This window comes from Phocoena sinus, chromosome 17 (assembly GCF_008692025.1).
Source record: "Phocoena sinus isolate mPhoSin1 chromosome 17, mPhoSin1.pri, whole genome shotgun sequence".
Lineage (NCBI taxonomy): Eukaryota > Metazoa > Chordata > Mammalia > Artiodactyla > Phocoenidae > Phocoena > Phocoena sinus.
Genome location: NC_045779.1, coordinates 47,557,179 through 47,580,618, shown reverse-complemented (window position 1 = coordinate 47,580,618; position 23,440 = coordinate 47,557,179). Strand labels below are relative to the sequence as shown.

Genomic DNA, 23,440 nt, shown 5'->3' with positions numbered 1-23,440 from the left:
CACCGACTTATATTCCCACCAACAGTGTAGGAGGGTTCCATTTTCTCCACACCCTCTCCAGCATTTGTTATTTGTAGACTTTTTAATGATGGCCATTCTGACCAGTGTGAGGTGGTACTTCATTGTAGTTTAGATTTGCACTTCTCTAATAATTAATGATGTTGAGCATCTTTTCATGTGTCTATTGGCTATCCGTATTTCTTCTTTGGAGAAATGTCTGTTTAGGTCTTCTGCCCATTTTTGGATTGGGTTGTTTGTTTTTTTGTTGTTGAGTTGTATGAGCTGTTTGTAAATCAAGCCCTTGTCATTTGCAAATATTTTCTCCCATTCTGTAGGTTGTGTTTTTGTTTTGTTTATGGGTTCCTTTGCTATGCAAAAGCTTGTACGTTTGATTAGGTCCCATTTGTGTATTTTTGTTTTTATTTCTATTGCTTTGGGAGACTGACCTAAGAAAACATTGGTACAATTTATGTCAGAGAATGTTTTGCCTATGATCTCTTCTAGGAGTTTTATGGTGTCATATCTTATGTTTAAGTCTTTAAGCCATTTAGAGTTTATTTTTGTGTATGGTGAGAGTGTGCATTCTAAGGTGAGCAGTTGATTCTTTGCCTAGTTAATGTGGGGCAGATCCCTTCTCTGTAGGAGGAATAAATGCAAAATGAGTAAAAAAAATCACATATTGTATTAGTTTATTAATATATAATTTTAATAAACACAGTTTTGTTTTCTTTAGAAAACACAGTAAAGCATAAAATCATCAGAATATTTAAATAAGCCAAAACTGGGGTTTCCCTGGTGGCGCAGTGGTTGAGAGTCCGCCTGCCGATGCAGGGGACACGGGTTCGTGCCCCGGTCTGGGAAGATCCCACATGCCGCAGAGCGGCTGGGCCTGTGAGCCATGGCTGCTGGGCCTGCGTGTCCGGAGCCTGTGCTCTGCAACAGGAGAGGCCACAACAGTGAGAGGCCTGCGTACCGCAAAAAAATAATAATAATAAAATAAAAATAAAAGCCAAAACTTCAAATTCATCTTCACCTTCTCAGATCTTTTTTGGTTGAAAGTTAGGCCAACTATATCAGTATCAGGGCTGTAGAACTGGTCCTATGTGCTGTTAACAGTTATTATAGGTAAAATTGTTCCATGGTTTAATAATTTGAGAAAATTTTGGGTGAAACAGGTTAAATGAGATTTCTTTATTATAGGGTTTCTCAAAGTTTTAAAATTATGCCAACATGCATTATGAATCTTCAAGGTTGGAAGGCAGATTGTGTGGATTTGTTGACATCATATAACTCTTTTATGGAACAACTAAGGGATTAGTGGTCTGAGGAACACACTTTGGGAAATGCTGACTCAGATTTCTAATGTAGGCTCCTTCTGCTAGAGAAATTTCACCATTGAAGACCTGTGTTGAAAGACCTGCAATTCAGTACACCTTCCTGGAATGATGGTTCTCAGTGCTGGCCAACTATTAGAATCACCTGGGAGCCTTAAACATGCCAGTGCCCAGGGCCTAGCCCAGGCCAGCTAAGTCAGGGTCTTTGAGGGTGAGTTTTCCCATCTATAAAATAGAAATAATACTACCTACCTCACAGGATTGTCATGAAACATAAATGAAACCGTATGTGTAAAATGCCTACTCTGGTGCCCAAAACAAAATACGGTCTTTGAAAAAATGTTTCATTCAGGGGAGAGTGTAAAATTTCAATTTTAAAATGTAGAAGATATTATTAAAATAGAAAATCACTATTTGGCTGGCCCAGTTTTGCATCCATGGATGCTAAAATTAGAGGGTAAATGTATGATGAGAAGCAGGATGTTTGCATAGTCTGAAGGTATTTCCCACAATACACTTGTTCGTTCCAAAAGGAAAATAGTAACTTCAACAGTGGAAGAATCTTAACTAAGTGAAGAAAGGTAACCTCACCAGTAATGAGACATATTAACCTCGCATACCCCTGATCTCATGCATTGAGAAGAGCATGCCAGCGCTTCTGTACTATTGTTGCCCAAAAATACATTACCTGGGTTTACTTATAAGGAAACATCAGACAAACCCAAAGCAAAGGACATTTTACAAAATAACTGGCAGCACTCCTCAGAAATGTCAAGGTCATGAAAGAAGAAGAAAGACAGACTGAGGAACTGTCCCTGACTGGACGAGACTAAGGAACCATGACGGCCAAATGCGATGCATGAGCCTGGATTGGATCAAGGACTAGTCCTTGGGACATTAGTGGGATATTAGTGGGACGATTGGTGAAAATCCAATGAGTTTTGTAGAGTATGCATTTTTCAGTGTTATTTACCTGGTTTTGACAATTGTGCTGTGGTAATGTGAGATGTTAATGTTCGGGGATGAGGGGTGATAGGTAAATGGAACGCTGTACTTAGTATTTTGCAACTTTTTTGTAAGGCTGAAACATTTTCAAAATGAAAAGTTAAAAAGTTGTTTTAAAATTTTAATGTTTCTTCATTTCTTCCCATTCTGGCACTTCAGAGGTAATAGAATCAGTATTTTTCCCTCTTAGGTATTTTGAATATAGGGGAAATAGGCCCCTGTACTGTAGAGTGTACATTGATTATAGTGAAAAAGAGGCCCAAGATGCACATTGTAGGAAGCCTCTCATATGATTTTAATAAATGTGCTCTCTAAATAAATGTGGCTAGAGGCTTTGGTAGAAGAGGAAAAAGAAAAGAGATCCAGGAAAGTAGAGGATAGGAGCAGAGGAGGTGGTGAGAAGAAACCAGGAGCTGCTGGAGATGGGTTTTGGAAGGAGTTCTTGAATAAGGGGGCAGGGGGAGGACAGACAGTTGTGGGTAGGAAATAGCTATAAAGGATATTAAGAAGGGCAGAGAAGGGATAGAAGCATTTAAAGATATTTTGCTCGCATCATACATATATGTCCTCCTTGATATTTGTTTGTGAGCCTGCAGTAGAGATTTTGATTTTTTCCAATTTTTTTCTGTTTTTTTCTTTGAATACTACTCTATGCTGAGACTCTCCTCGAAGGGCCTGGTTATAGTGCTGTTACACTGAGATACAGTCCAGATCGTGTGCCTTGTTTGCGAGACAGACAACACAACAATTTATCTGGTAGCCCTTTGGCCCTTATGGAAAAAAGGACTTTGGCCCTGCAACCTCAAACCGCTGAAGGACCTTGCAGTGTAGTTCTCTGTTGCTGGGCATGAGTAAGGGTCACGATCAGTAGACTTAAGGAGAATTGCTGGAACAGTGTGGCCGAGGGGCTGCATGGGGCCTCTCACAGGTTGTCTTCACTGGCAGTGTCCATTTGTTTCTTCCCAATCATTTTCAGGACTGGAAGCCAGAAATGAATCTGAAAAGACACGAAGCTGGATGAATGAGTATTAGAGTCGTTTCAAATGCCACTGACACAGACTTTTCACAAGACTTTGAAATGGCTGGGAAAGCTTATCCTTAGGGATTATTTCGGTCTTTCATTGTCCATGAACTATTTTCCAGTTCTGTAAGCTGTAGATAGCTGATGGCAACAATGCAAATGATTCTTGTCCATGCACATGCAAGTGAATTTCACCCTGCAGAGTACAATTGACCCTCCCATCCTCCCTTGTGGAAGAAGCCAGTTTTGTATCTATTAAACAAATTCATTTTGGTATTCAAGATGGCCTGTATGTATGTGTGATTTAAATTGTTCTTTGAATTGGTTGGAGTTTCTTACTGTTCCGTCTTTAATACGTTGAATGAAATCTTTGACAAGTGTTCATTTTATATGTGTATGAAAGTCATTATGTTATATATGTATAAATATATACATATATATATCATCATATATATATATATATTTTTTTTTTTTTCTTTTTTTGCGGTACGCAGGCCTCTCACTGTCGTGGCCTCTCCCGTTGCAGAGCACAGGCAACGGACGCGCAGGCTCAGCGGCCATGGCTCACGGGCCCAGCCACTCCACGGCATGTGGGATCTTCCCGGACCGGGGCACGAACCCGTGTCCCCTGCATCGGCAGGCGGACTCTCAACCACTGCGCCACCAGGGAAGCCCTCATCATATATATTTTGTAATGCTGGAGAATGAGCAAATTCTTTGGAGTTTACCAAGCTGTAGTAGATACTTCCCTTCTGTTATTTATTTATCCCGGTAAAGTAACTCTGACTGGGTATTGTTCTTTAACAGCCATTAGAGAGGGCCTTCCCGGTAGCTTTTCTACAATATGACTGAATGTACTCACTGGAAATCAGTGTTTTGAAGGCTGTCTGGTAGAATCCTCTGGACCGGCATTGCTGCAGAGTCTTCTGGACTTAGCCATGTACATCTGTTCCCCGTCACTGTTCACCTACCCCCACCCCCGCCCCGAAAGTGTCCTATCTGTTGCCGGGGATATAAGCCCTAATGTAAAGTTGAAGAGTGCTTTGAAATTCCATTTGCCCTTCAAAATCAAAATTTCCCTAATTACAGATTATAACCCTATTTTGGCTTTACCTTTGTAAAGTACAGACTCAGTTTCCTTTTTACTTCTCCCACTGGCTGCCTTGATCTTCTCTTCAGTAGCTTTGCATGTAGGTATTGGATGCGCTCCCTCTGCACACTTGGGTAGAAGGATGCTGACACCAGGATTTTAAGTTGCATCAGGATGGAGGACAGCAGTCCTAGCATCCCTAGTATCACAAGAATAAAACTGAGAGGAATCCAGGTCTCAGACAGAAGTAGCTTTGGTTTAGGGAGGCAACTGGGTTCAAACAGAGATATATTAAATGAAGAATCATGGATGATGTCTTGAGCTTCTTGTTTCTAAAACGAAAGAATAAAATCATCAAGATCCATGCCATTTTCATACTCTGTCCTTGTCTTTCTCAATACTGCCCCGTAGCATTTATCTTAAAATATGCAGGGAGCTTTGGCTGAAGGGGCTATCCCAGCTCCTTTTATGTGCTATGACTGGAATAAAGGAGAAGGGATGAATTTTTGTTGTAGCCATTGCAGAGTTTTCCAGAGTGGGAATTGTGGAAATATAGATTTCCTTGAGAGAAGGATATCAGATAAGTTTGTTTGCTCTGTCCTTTCTTTAGAGAGTCACGATAGCCATGAGACTGTTGAGGGTGCTGAGAAGAAAGCAGAGAAATTTGCTTAAATTCAGCCAACGATTCTCCTATTAATTTTGACCGCATGACTTATTTTTATGGAACACCCGTTTCTACACTTCAGAGCATGTGGGACTAACGAAAGATGGTTTTTGCTTAACTGGGGGAGAAGTTTTTTTTGTAGCAGAGCCCCTCAAGGCCCAGTCATAGCCTCTCCATCTCGACAAACACCTCGTCAGCAGACCACAAGGTCATAAAGATGTGGAGGCATTAAATTATGTTCTAAGTCATCCTTCTAGAGCTTGAGGTGGCGGGGAGGGGTGGTGGGGGGGTGGAATTATTCTTGATGCAAGAATACAAAGAAGAGTATATTTACTCAAAGTGTCTCTAAAATCCTATTTATAGAGGTCTCAAAATAGGACATTTTCACATCTCTCTTAGATGATAGGAGGGGTGCATTCCTCCCCACTTGAAGGCAAGAGAATAAGCCAGTTGCCCTCAACAAACTGACCCAGAGGGCAGATGACATTGAGCCACCCAGCCAAGCCACCAGTAGGAGACGTGTGTGCTGATTCAGCTCTTACTTTTCCCTGACCTGAGAAAGCCATATAGTCTCTTGGTGGATTTGTTTTCCAATTTGGTAAAACAGGAATTAATGGACCAGATCCTGCCCATGAATAAACTACTCCCAGTGTAAATTAAGCACCTTGGGGATGGAGCATTAACGTTACAGACTGGAGTACTTAGTAAGTTATTATCACTCCAACACCCTAGAGCCCTGGGGCGCAGAGGAGGAAAATGACTTCTGAAAAGAACCCAATCACACCCAGAGAACACCACGCACCTTCGATTTACCCCAATACCTGTGAAAAATCTGGAAACCCCCAAACCTGGGACTTCTACACAAATGTCAAGTCAGATCTGCAGTTTCCCCAGCACTGTGGCTAAGCAGTAGAAAGCATTTGTGTTGCCTCTCCTTTTCTCCTACTAAAAAGACAGTTCACCTACGATTAAATAGCCAGAGCAGAGGCATGCATTCTTTTCAATACTGTTGAAGAAACAAACACATCGATTGAGTAAGTGATGAGAAATCCTGCAATAAGAAAGCAGCGGGTGTCCGGTCTGGGAAGAAGTTATTTAGTCTAGGAATCTAACCGGGGATTTTGCAGCTGGGAGCCAGGGCTTCAGAAAGGTTGTCAACACTCTTGTATGGGCTTGGTGGAGGGTAACAAACTCTCAAAATACCGAGCAAGGTACTAAATGGTACCCCAATGTTTTAAAATGTGTTTGCCTCTCTCAAGTAAACAATTTACCAAGATGGTATTGAGTAATGGATGGAAGATTCACTCTGGTATCAGACGGTCCTGAAAAGTTAATGCAGACCAATGCTGGGCACATAGTAGGTGCTCAATAAGTAGAGACTGTAGCTTTTTTAATTTATTATTATTTTTTTTTTGCGGTACACAGGCCTCTCACTGTTGCGGCCTCTCCCGTTGCGGAGCACAGGCTCCGGACGCGCAGGCTCAGCGGCCATGGCTCACGGGCCCAGCTGCTCTGCGGCATGTGGGATCCTCCCGGACAGGGGCACGAACCCGTGTCTCCTGCATCGGCAGGCGGACTCTCAACCACTGCGCCACCAGGGAAGCCCGACTGTAGCTATCTTTACTTACAGCGTCCACCTATCCAGCCAGGTCTATCACGTCATTTCCCACTTTTCTTCTTTATTTAAAATTGTATAAAAGTGGGAGAGGGGCTTCCCTGGTGGCGCAGTGGTTGAGAGTCTGCCTGCTAATGCAGGGGACACGGGTTCGAGCCCTGGTCTGGGAGGATCCCACATGCCGTGGAGCAACTGGGCCTGTGAGTCACAACTACTGAGCCTGCGCGTCTGGAGCCTGTGCGTCTGGAGCCTGTGCTCCGCAACAAGAGAGGCTGCGATCGTGAGAGGCCCATGCACCGCGATGAAGAGTGGCCCCCACTTGCTGCAACCAGAGAAAGCCCTCACACAGAAACGAAGACCCAACACAGCATAAATAAATTAATAAAACTCCTATCCCAACATCTAAAAAAAAAAAAAAAAAAGTTTAAAACAAAAAAAAGTGGGAGAAACCTTGAGCCAATATTTCTTTTCTTGCTTGACTTCTCCTTTGCAAATCTGCTGCAATGGAGAGACCAGGAACCTCCAAAGTCATCGTGGGATAAGGGCAGGGCACTGCCAGTTATGTGGAAGCCAGCTGCTGGTGGCACAGCCTCCCAGGCTCGGCAGGAGAGAGTTTGAGACAAGCTCCCACAGCAGTCTTGTGCTCGCATCTGTTCTGCGCCCACCACCCTGCTGTCATTGTGAGTGTACGTGGTGGCCTCCCCCGCCAGGACGTGAGCCCTTCGATGGCAGCCATCACGGTCTAGACAACTTTGCATCCCCAGGACCCAGCAAGACCCCAAAATGTATTTGCCAGGACATTGTCATTGGAAACCTTCTGGGCCTTTTTTGGAAGGCAGACTTGCTTTTCTCCCCCCATCTATCTAAAACAGTGAGAATTCACAAAACAGGCATGGGTTTTGGCTCAGAGAGAAATAGATGAGAGAGGAGCAAAAAGATGAAGGAGAGGGAAGAACTGAGAGGGGAAGATCAAAAAAGGGACTAAGGAGGGGGATGGACTATGGGGGAGAGGAGGAGAGAAGCCCTTCTACTAGCCGCCGCCCCGGATCAAGCCCGGCTGAAAACCTTGTTTGGCTTTCATTTGAAACACTGCTTCCATTATCCACTCTGCTCCAGATATGTAGAGCAACAGGGTTCTCGTAATTAACTGAAGACTTCAGAGGAAACAGAGGGCTCAGAGTAATCAACTCCGAGAAGCAGCCCAGGATTAGGCGGGGCAGGGGCCAGACAGTGCCTGCTGAGCCAGGAGAAAGGGGAGGGAGAGTATGGTTGCAGCAGGAGGAAATGGGCTTTCAGAGGAGGGTTTCCAGGTCCCTTTCTGCCCTCCCCCTCTGAGATTTCCCCAGCAGAGGCACAATCTATTGTAGCTCGACAAAGAGGAGGGAAAATCAGACATACGGAAACAGTAGATGGCGTGTTCACCAGCCCAGGCTATTGCACGCCACCCAGCATGCATGACATTCACACACACACGCACGCACACGTGCACATGTACACACGACTACACACACTACGTGTGCACGTTCCACGTAGCGCAGAATGCTAGGTTTAAAAACAAGACAAGTATCTGACAGTATCCAGATCCTCTGAAATGTCTACATAATCATCAATTTCCACGGGGAAAAATGGAAAAGAGAAAAGATGGGATGAACAAAAAGCATGGTCTCCTCTGTTGCGGTACGGCTGCCACAGGAAACTGACACGGTGATCAAAAATGTTCAGAATGTTCTCATCCTCTAACATTGGGGTTTCAACTCAATCTAACCAGCATTCTGGGTGTTCTTCCTACACGCCAGGCTCCGTGCCAGGCACTGAGGTTCCAGAGGGGAATAAGACACTGCCCTGCCTTGGAAAGTTCACGATCTTTTGCAAACACACAGCAAACAGCTGGGATACACAGTGAGATGGGCCTGTGAGCACCTACCTCTCTGTGCAGCTTCAAGTGAACCTCAAGCCCTGGCAAGCTTTGGAAATGCTTGCTGACGGAGAAAATGAGCCAATATAGCAGATAATCTATGGCTGCAAACAACACCCAGATGTAGAGATGGGTAAGTACCGGGAGGAAAAACAGCCCCAGGTTTTTCCTGTCTTTAGGAGTCAGCCAGAAAGATGGGATGACGACATACTTCTTCCTTTCCTGCTTATTCAGCGGGAGGACACAGGGCCTCTGTTCATGCCTCTCCCTCTCGTCAAACTGAACAAATTGTCTGGTGATGTAGATGTTCTCAAACTTCCAACGACAGGAGCCCAAAAATCGCCTCATGAAGAGGCCAGTGCCAAGTAGCACCAGCAGAAGCCCCGTGAGGGCAACTAGCTGCCGCCCCAGGGAAGACAACACCTCTGTCGCTGTCACCACCTGGTACAAGACACGCAGGGCTTTGTATGTAGTGTCATTGAGCTGTGCCTCCAGGGCTTGGCTGGGACTAAAAAGAGAGACCTCCAGTGTTTGGTTCCAAGAAACAAGGTCATCAAACAGACTTAGGTGAGTGGCAAGGCCGTATATCCACTGAATTGCTTCAATATATTTTTTCAAAAGTGGAAAATGGATGGAAAAGCTCTTTGCCCTTAGGTTGCAAGTCATACTGTCCAGGAGACCTTTAAAGTTGTGAAAAATATTTTCCACGTGTCCAAAGATGACTATCCCTGTGCCAGCGGTGATCAAAGCGTTCCTGCCTTCACGCAGGCCACACGAGAGGAAGAAGAGCAGAATGAAACACCGTGCGTGCTTGGAGCAGCACAGGAGAGCACACGTGACCATCCAGGAGGTGGTAAAGACTATGAATGAGGACAGAAACCAGTAGAAGGCCCCAGAGAGGAGGCCAACAGAAATGAAAGCAACAAAACAACAAGTGCCCAAATGTTGGGTGAAGTCCATCCATCCAAGGCTCCTTGGAGACACATACGTCCTCCAAAGACTGAGGAAGATATTGGTGCCTGAGGTCCAGACACCCATGCTCTCTCTGTCCCTGGAAATGAAAGAGAAACAGGGTCAGATGTTGCTTTTAAATGTCCTCTTTGTAAAGGGCATGATGATAGATTGATTGCAAAAAATGGCTGTAAGTTTTTACTCTTCTCAGTCTCTACACTATTACTAAACCAAACTTGGGCCCGCTCGCTGCCAATCCACTGACACTGGATTGTGGTGAAGGGACGTGCAGAGTTTATTGCAAGGTGCCCAGTGCAGGACCAAGCTAGGAGAACGGGCAGCTTGTGTTCAAAAGACCTGAACTTGATATAAACGAGTTTATTTCCAAAACAGAAGTAGATTCACAGACATAGAAAACAAACTTACGGTTACCAGAGGGGATAACGGGATGGGGAGGTGCGGGAGAGCTAAATTAAAACTTTGGGATTAACTGCTATGTATAAAATAGGTAAACAACAAGGACCTACTGTACAGCACAGGGAACTATATTCAGTGTCTTGTAATAACCTATAATGGAAAAGAATCTGAAAAAGAATATATATACAAATGTTTATGCATAACTGAATCACTTTGCTGCACACCTGAAGCTAACACAACACTGTAAATTAACTATACTTCAATTAAAAAAAACACGGTTTAAACAAAAGAGACCTGGGCTTCCCTGGTGGCGTAGTGGTTGAGAGTCCGCCTGCCGATGCAGGGGACATGGGTTCGTGCCCCGGTCCGGGAAGATCCCACATGCCGCGGAGCGGCTGCGCCCGTGAGCCATGGCCGCTGAGCCTGCGTGTCTGGAGCCTGTGCTCCGCAACGGGAGAGGCCACAACAGTGAGAGGCCCGCATACAGCAAAAAAAATAAAAATAAAAAAGACTTGAACTCCGCAGTGGCTTTCGGGGAAGGGCTGTTAAAGGCAAGGTGAGGGAGAGGGTTGCAGAGTGGCTGATTAGCTTGGTACATCCTTCTAACTGTGGGTGGTGCGGTACCAGCGTGATGTTTCGGGAATGAACACCATCAACCTCTGCTTCCAACCCCTCTGGGGTCTACATGCTTATCGTCACGTGCAGTTAACTTCTTCCACCTGGTGGGGGCTTTTAATGTCTGCAAAACACCTCAAGGATATGGTTCAGGTTATTATCTACAGCCTCGAGGAGGCACTAAAAGTCCTTGACTTTGTGTTATGGCTAAACTCTTATTATTTTGTCTTACTTGACTGTTTTCCTTTGTTTCTGCATTTTCTCACTTTTCTCATTAAATTTTTTCTTTGGACTTGGGGGGAGGCCTACGAGGCTAAAGCTTTTCTACAAACAAGAGGTGGGGGACACAGGGTCTGTCCCTAGGGAGGCCCTGCAGGGTCCTGCTCAGTTTCTACACCTCCTTGCAAAGTGACATTACAGCTTCTCCCTTCAAGAAGTGAGAGAGGGCTTCCCTTCCCTGGTGGCGCAGTGGTTGAGAGTCTGCCTGCCAATGCAGGGGACACGGGTTCGTGCCCCGGTCCGGGAGGATCCCATGTGCCGCAGAGCGGCTGGGCCCGTGAGCCATGGCCGCTGAGCCTGCGTGTCCGGAGCCTGTGCTCCGCAAAAGGAGAAGCCACAATGGTGAGAGGCCCACGTACCGCAAAAAAAAAAAGAAGTGAGAGAAATAGAATCACGTGGTGGGGTTTATTTCTCCAGCCCTTGAATTTGGGATGGCCTTGTGACACCATCGGCCAATGGAATGTGGCAGAAGTAATAGTATGCCTATCCCGAGTCTATGATTCCCTCCTGCCTCTCTTGGAACCCTACTACTAACTTGTTGACAAGTCCAGGTATTTTAGCTTCTATTGCTGCTGTAGCAAATTTCCACAGACTTAGTGGCTTATAGAAACACATATTTATTCTCTCACAATTCTAGAGGTCAGAAGTCTAAAACTGGTCCAGAGGGCTGCAGAGGGCTGGAGGTTCTAGGGGAAAATCCATTTGCTTGCCTTTTCCAGCTTCTAAAGGCCACCTCTATTCCTTGGCTTGTGGACTCTCCTCCATCTCAAAGAGAGCAATGTTGCATCTTCTTTTCTTTCTGACCTCTGCTTCCATCCTTATATCTTCTCTCATGACTCTGATCCTCCTGCCTCCCTCTTCAAAGGACCCCTGTGACTATACTGGGGCCACCCAAGGAATCCAGGATAATCTCTCCATCTCAAGGTCCTTAACTCAAGCACATATATAGAGTTCCTTTTACCATGAAAGGTAACATAGTCATAGGTTCTGGGCATTAGGACATGGACATCTTTGGTTGGGGCTGGGGGGGTGGGGTCATTCATCCTGTCATACCAGGTTGGGCTGCTGAAGAATGACAAGAGGAACATGACCAGTCTATTCCATCAACTCAGCCAATAGCTAGTCAGCTGCCATATATGTGAAATAGGGCATCCTAGACCAGCCAGTCCCCAGCCACCAGCTGATCACAGATACTTGAGCAATAAGAAATGCTTATTCACTTTGAGCCCCTGAATTGTGTGCTGCTTTTTTGCACAGTGATTGTTCACTGATAAAAGCAGCAGTCCTGTGCCATGGGTCTTATTAACTGAAACAGACCTTAGGTTGATGGACAGGCTGAAATTTCAACGAACTGCATTATGTAAGATCACTTTCTGACAGTCATCTATTTTCTCGTGCTCTAAGTTTACAGACAAGAAAGCAAACCAAAGGCACCCGAACTTAAACGTGGCATTGGACTGAGGCCATTGTATTCAGCTCTGTAACCATTGTGCCTTCCCTCCCTCGTTCCTAACCTCTGAGTGCAGTTCTCTCCTGAGAATCTTACAAGGAAAATGAGAATAATCTGTCACCGAGTTAATCATCTTTTCTTTTTTTCCCAGATCTAAAATGAAGGTGCTGTGGGGCTGCTACTGCCGTGTCAGTCATACAGATTTAGGTGTGTGATGCACTCAGAGAGGCTTGGGTTCATTTGGGATGATACAAAATAAATTTGAGCTATCTTAATTGACATGAAAATGTCTAATGAGCATTATACCTTATGTATGGAATTTTAACGAAGACATTGATCAGTTTTTAAACACTCTCAAATAAATCCCTTCTCACATCAAATATTTTGGGGCTGGATTTATGGAGTAGCTTAATACCGTTTGAGCCAGTGAATTACACTGGTAATGTGAGAAAGGTATCCAGTCACTGGCGGGAGGGCATGAACTCAGCAACCTGAAGGGAAGAAATGGCTCTCTTTTCGGGTTCGGGCGGAATGGGGTTAATGTAGGACAGAAATGAGATGGGGAAATAGGCAGGTTAGGAACAAACCTGTGGAAATGTCTTCAGCAATTATATAGAGGGCTTGCAGCTGCTGCACGTAATCTGAATGGGAAAGTTCAGTGCAGAGAAGAGATACGGGGAGACGTCGTGTTGAAGAAGGGTCATTACCATGTGGGACTGGCCTTATAGAAGATTCAAGATCCTCCCTAAGAAGGTGGTTTTACTCCATCCGGAGGAAAGGAAACTGGAAGAAATGGACATTAGAATGGGGACCAGCAAAAGAACAGAGTTCTTTTTTCCTGCAAGCTTGCTTCCTTTCAGAACTGGAGGTTGATTTGGAGGTTGGCAGTACTCCTGTGTACCAACTCCACTCCTGTGCCTCTCTGAGCCCCAGGGATCACTGGTAGCCCCTGTGCTCCTGAACTGTCCCCAGCCTTGCCAGTGCGAGTCAGCCCTGCTTCCTTGCCTGGGTCGGAGGACTTGATCAGTCAGCGGAGGGCAGGCGGACACCGGGCAGGACAGCCAGCACCACAGGCTGCCTGTGAGAGGTGCTGCCTCTCCCGCTAGGTGTGTCCCCATTTGCTTTCTTCGGTGTGGCTTTGGATTTGACCCCAAACCATTATCTGAGTAATTGGTACACTAATAGTTAATAATTGTCTATTATGTCCTAGGAGCTCTTTATATATAGCATCTCTCTGCATCCTCCCTAAAGCCTCTGGAGGTTGCTTTTCACACAGTGGACACTGGGGCTCAGGGTGCTTGCTGAAATGTGTCAGCGATCACACGGGGAGTAGGTGGCATAGCAGAATTCAGACCAGGTCTCCCTGCCCCCTGAGCCATGCCCAGATTCCACGGCTCTGGGTCATGTGACGGGATGCTCAGCCCACTGTGTCTGCTGGAAACACATCACACTTTCTGCCAGTGACGGTTTAAGAGCTGATTTGTATATCACAAACCCATTTCTCTCTGTTCATTTCTTTTTGCATCAAAATAGTTTACCCTGTAAGAATGTTTCTCAAATCAGCAGATTTTTCTCTACAGCAAATCAAAAATCTCAGCTGTCTTACTTTTTTCTAATATCCTTTATGAGGTACCATGTTGCTTGCTTTCTAAAAAATTAATAATGCATATTTTAGATTCATTTTTCCCTCCTTTTGCCTTCATCCTTGTACAGTGTGTTCTTTATAAAGAGATTTCTCTGCAAGTGAGAAACAGATTTATGGATACATTAAAATGTTAGCCCTCGGCAATAAAATCTAATAACAATTAAATAAGATATATTACTGCAATTTTGTCTTGTAAGAGGCACATGTTTTCTTAACAAGCAAAAGATCTAATTTTATTCCCCTTTGTTTTGGTGCTGAAAACAGCATGTCACCAAAAGACATCAAAACTTTCTGCAGCAAGAGGACCAAATGCCTTCTCTCCTATTTTATAACTCAAGCCACAGAGGCGAGTTTGGACCACAAGCTCAGGGCTGGTGTTCCAGTCTGTTGAATGTGGCCTTGATTTCCTGTCGCTGTTGAATGTGGCCTTGATTTCTTCACCAATCTCTGTTCCTCATTTTCCCTACTTGAATAAAAGACCTGCCTGAGCTCCTTCCTGGTGAGGTTTAAGGAGGGAAGCTTTGGCAAGCACGTTAAGATTCCCTGGAGACAAGGTGCCTAGGAAATGCAACCCATTTCTTCTTGTTTCTTTGCTGCCACAGCAAATTGAGAATGTCCCTTCTCTGAAGCTCTTTAGGCAAGGCTTCAATGTCCCAACGATGAGAGGCTCAGAGGCAGGAGGTGGATTGCACTGCCTTCCCAGCACTGATGTTTGACGCGTTGCCTTTAGATGTCTGTTGATTTCTGTCCTCTTGCTCCTGCAGAGGTGCAGTCATTCTGCTGAACTTTCTTTCTTCAGATGGCCCCAGTTCTTTCCTTTTAGAAAAATCAGGGAATCAGGATTTGGACAAGCTGGTTACTTATTCCTTTCTCAAAGACTTTTTCAGGCAGATACCCAGATTCTTAAATTTTACTTTTAGAGCTGGAAGAAATATTATAGGTCAGAGCTTCTTAAACTTGAGTATGTTATCACTGGGGGAGTCTTGTCAAAATGCAGATTTTGGTTTCAAAGGTCTAGACTGGCCTCTGAGAGTTTGCGTTCCTAACAAGTCCCAGTTGGTACTGAGGCTGCTCGTCTGAGAACCAGGCACTGCCTAGCAATCTCTAGAATTCAGGACTGTCTGATAGCACTTTCAGCGGTGATGGAAACGTTCTGTATCTGTGCTGTCTAACATGGTCAGCACTAGCCTGATGTGACAACTGAGCACTTAGGGCTGGTGCAACTGAGGAGTTGAATTTTTGACTTTATTTAGTTTTAATTAATTTAAATTTAAACAGTCACATGTGGCTGGTGTCTGTCTACTGAACAGCACAGTTCTAGATGAGCAACACCTGGCCTGCTGGTTTCCACAGATGAGGAAACGAAAATCCAAGGAGGCTACTGGGCTGGCTGAGGCTGTCCTGGATTAGAGGCAGAAGTGGGAGGGAGACCCTAGTTTTCTCCCACAATGTGACACATTTCCCATCACATCAACATCTCATTTCTGACTTTTCGTGAAACCTGTTTTAAAATTCCTACCAGAGTTCCTAAGCAACGGAGTTAAAATTTCCCACATACCAAATTTGCCTTCAGGCATCATAAAATAAATAATTAGAAAAGTGGACAAGCAAAATAGTAATAATAATAGATAATAGTTACCAAGTTGATACCAAGCGTCTGGCCACTGTTAACGGCATCCAAAATACATTATTCCTAATTTTCACAGTAGCTCTGTATGATTATATAGATATATTTTAGATGAGGAAACTGAGGCTCAGAGAAGTTCAATAACTTGCCCAAAGTCACACAGCGAGTAAGTAGAAGAGCCAGGATTCTAACCAGTGTTTACGTGGCACTGAGGGTTCAGGATAGGCAAGTTTCTCAGACTCTCTTTACCATGATCCTCAAAGAGTAGCTTCTAAATTTGGTTGAAATGTATTCCCAGGATCCCAATCATGGGCGAATCCTGAAATGCCATTCAACACTGTAGGTATAAACTCTCCTTGCGTTGTCATGTGCATGGGGCGTCCTCCACCTCCTCTGTCAGCACAGCCTAACTGAACCCTCCAGAGCTGACTATAGATCTTCATCGGGTGTCAGGCCCATCCTGGTCTGAGGTCTAGGCTGCAGGGCATTCGTTCTCAACTGAACCGTCTCTCCCAGCGTCAGGGGATGAGAGCAGCATTCAGTGTTGGTCCCCACCTTCTCTGCTGAGCTGGGGGTTAGGGTCGGGGCTTTCCCTTTGCTGGTAAATTAGGGCAGTGTGGGCAGCACTGAGCCTTTACACGCCTGCAGGGGTCAGACAGGCACTGTAAAGAGTGAAGAAAATCAGAAGATACAGAGACTTCCTGGGGGGCATGGGTGTGGGCAGTGGGTCCTGGGGGGCTGGGAGCCCATGTCCCAGCTGAAGTTGCAGGAGCAGTAGCTCCAGCCCAGCAGATTTTCTTCGAGGCTGTACACAGACCCAGTGTTGCCAGATTTTCTGATTTTTTTTTTTTTTTTTTAAGAAAAGCCAGAAATCTAATTTTCTTTGGGTAGCATCTCCTGATTAAAAAAAAAAAAAAAAAGGTTGGCTCAAATTATTTTTAAATAGTCTGACACTGATTTTGGCTACTGGTTGTCAGTTTGCAACCCTTGGTGTTTGGGGAAATACCCACGTGACTTCCCCCTCTTCTCTCTGCCCGGCCGTCCTCCTCTCCTTCTCCTTCTCCTTCTCCAGTCATCTGAGTTACCCTCTTTTTATTCCCTGGTACCTTTTAAAATCATGCTGTAGGCCAGATTCCAGTCTCATGCATAAAGGTTTTTCTCTATGCCTTGGGAATATTTTTTCCCCAAAGATCTCTAGCTCTATTTTATTCCCTTCTCTTGCTCTCCTGGATTGAGCCCTTCCCTCTCTCTCCATCGTTTCTTCCAGCAGCAGCTAAAAGGCTAACCCGATCGCTTTAACCTGCAGTTTCTCTTTACGGTGCCTCCATTATCAATAATGTTTATCTCAACATCAGTGTCTCCCCAGGACCATGTACCTGCTTTTATGCTTTCATCAACGGCAATATCCCAAGAATAATTACCACTCTTCTGCCTTTATCCCTAAACTCTAGTTCGTGCCACAGCCTGGGGCCAGGAAACCACAGCTGCAGTTAACAGGAGAATATCACCAAAGACCCAAATCTCTTTCACGGGATGAAAGGAATGTTTGTGTGGCTGGGTGGGAGGGAACAAGTTAAGGAACGGGGGCAGTGATGAGAAGCTCCTGGTCCAAGTCCGGAGCCAGGCAGAACTGTGCGGTCTGTGTATCCAGCCTGAGCCCACACATCCGCTTTCACGCAGAGCTGAGCTGTTGCCATGGGAAACAGAAGCGGCCAGGCTTCTCCATCAACCTGCGCACACCAGCAAACGCCGGCTGTGAGGTGCATACGCAGTGGATTTGATTGTTTTCCCCGGGGGGTATTAAACGTCAGTGGCAGCAGCAAAAGCCCTGGCACGGAGGACACAGGCTCCCAGCCCCCAGCCCCCAGCCCCAGCCCCAGAGCCCTGTTCGCCCACTTTGTTGGGGAGTCAGGACGATGAACATTCCTGTGTTGTCCTGTGATTCCTTTGAGCACAAATTAACTCTCAAGGTGCAAAGAACGCATCTTTGCTTCAGATATAAGGCCCGGTCAGCAGCTGTGACAATAATAACTAGAGCCTCCAAAGTGACCCACCCTGGGCGCCTTCAAGATTGAGGGGATATTGAAGAAGCACATCACCAGTGTCGCTCTGGCGCTGGCAGACAGAAACCCACAGGATCACAGCTTTTGCAATTGCAGGAGAAACCAGTGCAGCCTTCTTTGGGGAAGGACCCAGAGGACAAGGAACTCAATGCGGTCCTATTGCTCCCCTCCTTCCCCAAGTGGGTAGCACTCGCCTTGTCGGACATCCTGAGATTTCCAGTAAGTGAGACCAGCTCCTTCTGACCATGCTCCCCATGCAGAAGCCAATGGCTTATGCTCAACAAGCCCAGGTACAGTCTGCAGACACCCTGGGGAAAAATTAACCTGACTGCTGACATTCTATCTCCGCTCCTCTAACCAGCTCTGCTAATCCCCTGTGGGAACCTAGTCTGAACACATCAGCCTCTCATTGACCTCAGGACTTGATGGGAATCTCATTTTAAAGGGAATTTGGAGAAAGGGCAGAGTGGGATAGAAAAAGACCACGGGGCAGGGAGACAGGAGACCTGTGGTCTGGCCTGCATGTGACCTTGGATAAGTCACTTCACCTCTGGGGACCACAGCTCCCTCGAGTCCTGCCAGCCCACAGTCTCTGAAATAAAGGCAAATGAGAGTGGCTGAGCCCACTCTGGGCACTGGCATTTTGCAGAAGCCCAGCACCCGTAAGGGGGACAAAAGGAGGACGGAGCGTTTCTTGTCCTTTTCTCTTTTTCTTTCTTTCTTTTTTTAAAACTCTTGCAAACTTATAAATTGGTCGGGAACGCAGTGTTCTCTGAGCCTGCCAAAGTAGCTCGAGCAGCGCCAAGAGGTGAAATGAATTCCTCATAATTTTGTTTTCATCGTTCTTGCCTTGGGAAAGCCAGTGAACGCCTTCCTCTCTGAAAGCAACCTTCACACAAGGAAGGAAAGATTAATGAAAGCTACTGGGTAAACAGAGGAGTGTCTACAGGACAATTCAGTCCAGCATGGCACTGTGTGTGAGGCCTGGCAGCCTTTCCGAGCCAGCCCTGCTCCTCTCTGTGACCCGAGGCTTGGCTAACAGATCAATTCTTCAAAAGCCAGGGATGGCCCACGTCCACACAGCTGTTCTGTTAAGAAGATGCTCAAGCTGCAGTCCTCCCTGAGATGAGGGATTCAGATCCCTCAGGCCAACGTTAACAAAAACTTTCTGATATTTCTGTACATAGGTAAACTGTCGGGGATAGAGGCAGAGGTGTAAAGTTTCCTCTAGTCTCAACTGTTTATTCCAATTTACTAATACTTAATTTTTTCTTATTAAAAAAAAAGCAATTTCAAAATCAAGATTATTCTGAAAGTTTACTTACAGGCTCCTTTCAGGTTCTTCTCTGAGTGCAAAAATGCCCTTCCCTAGGGCTCTGAGTCTTGATATAGAACAAGGAAAAAGGAACCAGAAGTGACAAGAGGGTCACATAGCCATGAATCAACCTCTTTAATTCCCCAGAGAAGTGACTAAGTCGTTTCATATTGACAAAGGGGATAACTGATGCAAAGAAACTACATGTTTCTTTCTAATATTTTTCTCAGAATAGATGTTGCAGAAATCAATCCTAGAAAATAATGAAATAGGGTATTTTCAAACGTCAGAGAGTGAGTTACGAAAACTTGGGTGGTCTCTTGCTCTCTTCCTCTTCTTCCTTCATTCATACTCCCCACCCCCATCCCTACCCCCAGAGGTGGGACCAAACGTTCACTCCCAACCTCAGCTGAAGAGACACGTGGCATGAAGGAGCCAACTCTGCCTTGATGACTCAAGAGAGGTGTAGTAATCTGTGTCACGCATCTCAATCTTTTTTTTTTTTTTGTAACATGTATTTATTTATTTGGCTGCGCTGGGTCTTTGTTGTGGCATGCGGAATCTTTAGTTGCAGCATGCAGGCTCTTAGTTGCGGCATACGGGAACCTAGTTCCCCAGCCAGGGATCAAACCCAGGCCCCCTGCACTGGGCGCATGGAGTCTTAACCACTGGACCACCAGGGAAGTCCCACGCATCTCAATCTTGCTGGGACCTTCCATCTTAGAGATTTAGCTTCAAGTCAAGAGGACCAGCTTGCGTGGTGGCAGGGAATTAGGAAAGCTCAAAACCCTTCCACAAAACTGCTCTTCACCTTTTGATTGGGACTGCAAGTGCTTTTATCTTAAAAATTCACACATTGCTGTAAATTGGTGCGGCCACTATGGAGAATAGTATGGAGGTTCCTTAAGAAACTAAAAATAGAGCCGCCACATGATCCTGCAATCCTACTCTTGGATAAATCTGGAGAAAAACATGGCCCGAAAGGATACTTGCACCCCAATATTCATCGCAGCACTATTTACAATAGACAAGACGTGGAGGCAACCTAAATTTCCATCAACAGATGGATAAAGAAGATGTGGTACATATATACAATGGAATATTACACTGCCGTTAAAAAGAATGGAATAATGCTATTTGCAGCAACATGGATGGACCTAGAGATTGTCATACTGAGTGAAGTAAGTCAGACGGCAAAAGAGAAATATCATAATATATTGCTTATATGTGGAATTCTGGAAAAAAAATGACGCAAATGAACGTATTTACAAAACAGAATCTGACTCACAGACTTAGAGAACGAACTAAAGATTACCAGGGGGGAGGGAAGGGGGAGGGATAGTTAGGGAGTTTGGGTTTGATATGTACACACTGCTATATTTAAAATGGATAACAAACAAGGACCTACTGTATAGCACAGGGAACTCTGCTCAATATTCTGTAACAACCTAATTGGGAACAGAATTTGAAAAAGAATAGACACATGTATGTGTATAACTGAATCACTTTGTTGTACATCTGAAACTAACACAATATTGTTAATCAACTATACTCCAATAAAAATAAAAAGTTAAAAAAAAATTTCACACATTCTTGCCAAAATGCAAACATCCCTGAGAAGGGTCAGTGTAAAGAAAAATCTAAAACAAGTAACTGTATAGACGAGACACTGAAAACTCATGTCAAATGTGGTGAAGATACACAAACATCTGATGTTTGGGAAACACAGCCATTCATTGATAAACAGTAAGGATCCAGCAAATTTTGTGAGCAAATTAACATTACAAAAAAAAATCAGCGAGCATCATTGGAGTGGGCTGGAGGGGAGTGAACGCAGGAACAGGGAGCCGAGTTAGGAGGTAGAACAGCGTGCTAGTCAGGGTTCTCCAGAAAAACAGAAGCAATAGGGTGTGTGTGTGGAGAGAGAGAGGTTTATTTTAAGGAACTGATTCACATGATTGATTGTAGAGGCAGCTCATCTGAAATCTGTGGGGTGGGCCGGCAGCTGGAGACCCAGGGAAGAGTTCATGTTGCAGCTGGAGTCCAAAGGTGGGTTGCGGGTGGAATTCCCTCTTCCTTGGAGGACCTCAGTCTTTTTCCTCTTACGGCCTTCAACTGATTGGACAGGGCCCACCCACATTTGAGAGGATAATCTGCTTTCCTCAAAGTCTGCTGACTTAAATGTTCATCTCATCTTCAACACATCTTCAGAGTAATGTCTAGATTCATGTTTGACCAAATGGGTTCTGTGGCCTAGCCAAACTGACACAGAAAATGAACCGTCACAACCAGATTGAGTACTAGAAAGGAAAGACAAAGCATAGGGCTTTGTTTGTTTTGCTTGTTTGTCTGTTTAGGCTGTGAAGGGCGAATGGACAGAATTTGGTAGCTGGGGGAGAAAGAGGAAAGCAATCAGTGCTGATCAGAACTTTCCATCCTGCAAACAGGCAGGAACATGGGTCTGGCCTTAGGAGAGGGCATGAGGTATAAAGGCGGAGAGCTGAGAATTAGCCAAACGTGTGCTTGCAGGGTAGCATCCAAGCATTTCTGCTGAATTGAGCTGCAAGCTGAAACTGTGAGATGGAATGGATTTTCAGAGGGAGCCAGCGTGGAAGCAGAAGACTGAGGATCTCTGTTTGTTGCGTACCGGGCTACAGGGTACCTTCCTGGCACTCAAAGGGCTGAGGCTGCTGCCGAGTCACTAAGCGCATAGAACACATTCAGGAAAAGCATTAGGAGCACGGCTTCCTCCGCTGAGGGGGAGAGGCGAGTGGTGGTGGGAAGAGAGGTATTCCAGACAGAGGAGACAGCACCTGCAAACTCATGGAAACCAATGAGAGGGATACAAAAATCTGGATGTGACTGAAGTGTAAGGGGCTAGGGATAAGCGGTCACAAGTGATGCAGGCAAGCCTGCCGGGGCCACATCTGTGACAACCCGTCATGTCAGGGGGCTGATTTAGTCCAGAAGGTAACGAGAGCCCTTGAAGCAAGATGTTTTCATTCAAACAAGAAGGTCCAGAGTGCAGTGCGGTTGGCTGATTGGGTCATTGGAAGCAATGCTGGGGGTCCAGGACAGGGAAGAGTCAGGGAAGGAGAGTCGTAAGCAGGCTGGTGACCGTGAGGGCAGGAAAAAGAACCAAGTCCTGGAAATGGCCCTAGACTTTGGTGACCAGGAGGTCACTGGTGCTCTGGGAGGAGCCATTTCAGTAGAGGGGTGGGGGAAGGAGCCAGGAGGAGGTGAGGCGCAAGCCAAAGGTTACTGTGTAGCTGTGTTGAGGAAGGAAACGGAGAGGGGAAGGCAAGTCCTAGAGAGGCAGTGATTTTGGTTTTTGGAAGAACAGAGAAAACTTAACATATCAGGCTCACAAAGGAGATCAGATAAGGAGAAAAGGAAGAAAGCTGGTGAGGATGGTCTCAGCCCTCTTGGGGAAAGAGAAGAGGGGGCCTTCTGCTCAAAGAGAAGGGAAGGAGACAGAGGTTGCTGGGTTGAGGAGAGCAAATCTGGGAGCAGCTGCTGGAAGAAGTACTGGGATCGGGGGAGGACCCCAGACCCCAGGGCCCATCACGGGCAGCCAGGGGTTTGGAGAGCCGCCTGGCAATGCCCAAGCTGGGAGTGGGAGGAAATGGCCAACTGGGTTTAGACCTTAGAGACTCCTAGAACTGGGTGCAGCTTAAGGCTGGGGGGCTGGGATGCAGGTGAATGAGATTCAGCTATTGCTGCAAGATTTCTTTCCGGTGCTTCCAGTGAACTTAGAGAATAGAAAAGCTATGCTCAGCGGAGAATCCCAACCTGATTCAGCTCAAATGTTCCTTAAAGACTCTGAGTCTGCAATTAGCGGGCTGGACTCTTTAGAGAGCGTCTGTACTCCGCAGATAAGTGGCTTCAGAACAGCAGTGGTCCTGATATGCAGGAACCATCCTGATTCCAATGCTAGGGCCTGCTGGCCACCAGCCGACTAAGACTGGGGCCAGAACCTCCAGGGCGTCTCTGGAATTCTGCCTGGGATGGCCGGCAAGGAAGAGTCAGTCACTGCTGAAATGACTGTACAATACTGGGGTCAGGAGCATCTCCTATTCTTTCTCCTGCTATCAGGAATCTCTGCCCCACAGAGGTGATTTTCGATCTGATGAGCCATGAAGCATGGATAATCTGAGGCTCACTTCAGACGCACGTGATTCATCCAGCCCAAAGATACCTCTGGAGAACTGAGATCGGGAGAGGGTGTTTTGTGAGGCTGCGGGGCCTGGCAGTAACAAGTGTGGTCACCTTGTCCATTTAGTAGCTTTTAACCTCTTAAAAATTGTTGTAGTCTTCCCTGAACGACCTCTTTGAGATAATAAGTTCCATATGTTGAATGAACAGAGAATTCTGTCCCATGAGGCCAGCTGTGCCATCTCTGTTTTAAAACTCTCTCCTTTTAATTTCAGAGCG

The 23,440-nt window shown here is 45.6% G+C and overlaps 1 protein-coding gene across 2 annotated transcripts; it reads right to left on the bottom strand.

The window, feature by feature from the left end:
• Positions 1-2,968: 2,968 nt before the first annotated feature.
• On the bottom strand, positions 2,969-19,043 carry DCSTAMP (dendrocyte expressed seven transmembrane protein). 2 transcript variants are annotated; one of them, XM_032610167.1, is made up of 4 exons: positions 19,017-19,043; positions 8,654-9,695; positions 4,474-4,782; positions 2,969-3,336 (listed from the first exon to the last, which is right to left on the bottom strand). In XM_032610167.1, the coding sequence occupies exons 2-4, from the start codon at positions 9,680-9,682 to the stop codon at positions 3,262-3,264; spliced, it is 1,413 nt and encodes a 470-aa protein (XP_032466058.1). In that variant the 5' UTR covers positions 9,683-9,695; positions 19,017-19,043; the 3' UTR covers positions 2,969-3,261. The 2 variants fall into 2 exon arrangements, with proteins under 2 accessions (XP_032466058.1, XP_032466059.1); XM_032610168.1 differs by lacking the exons at positions 4,474-4,782; positions 19,017-19,043 and having other exon boundaries at positions 3,312-3,336; positions 8,856-9,688.
• Positions 19,044-23,440: the final 4,397 nt, after the last annotated feature.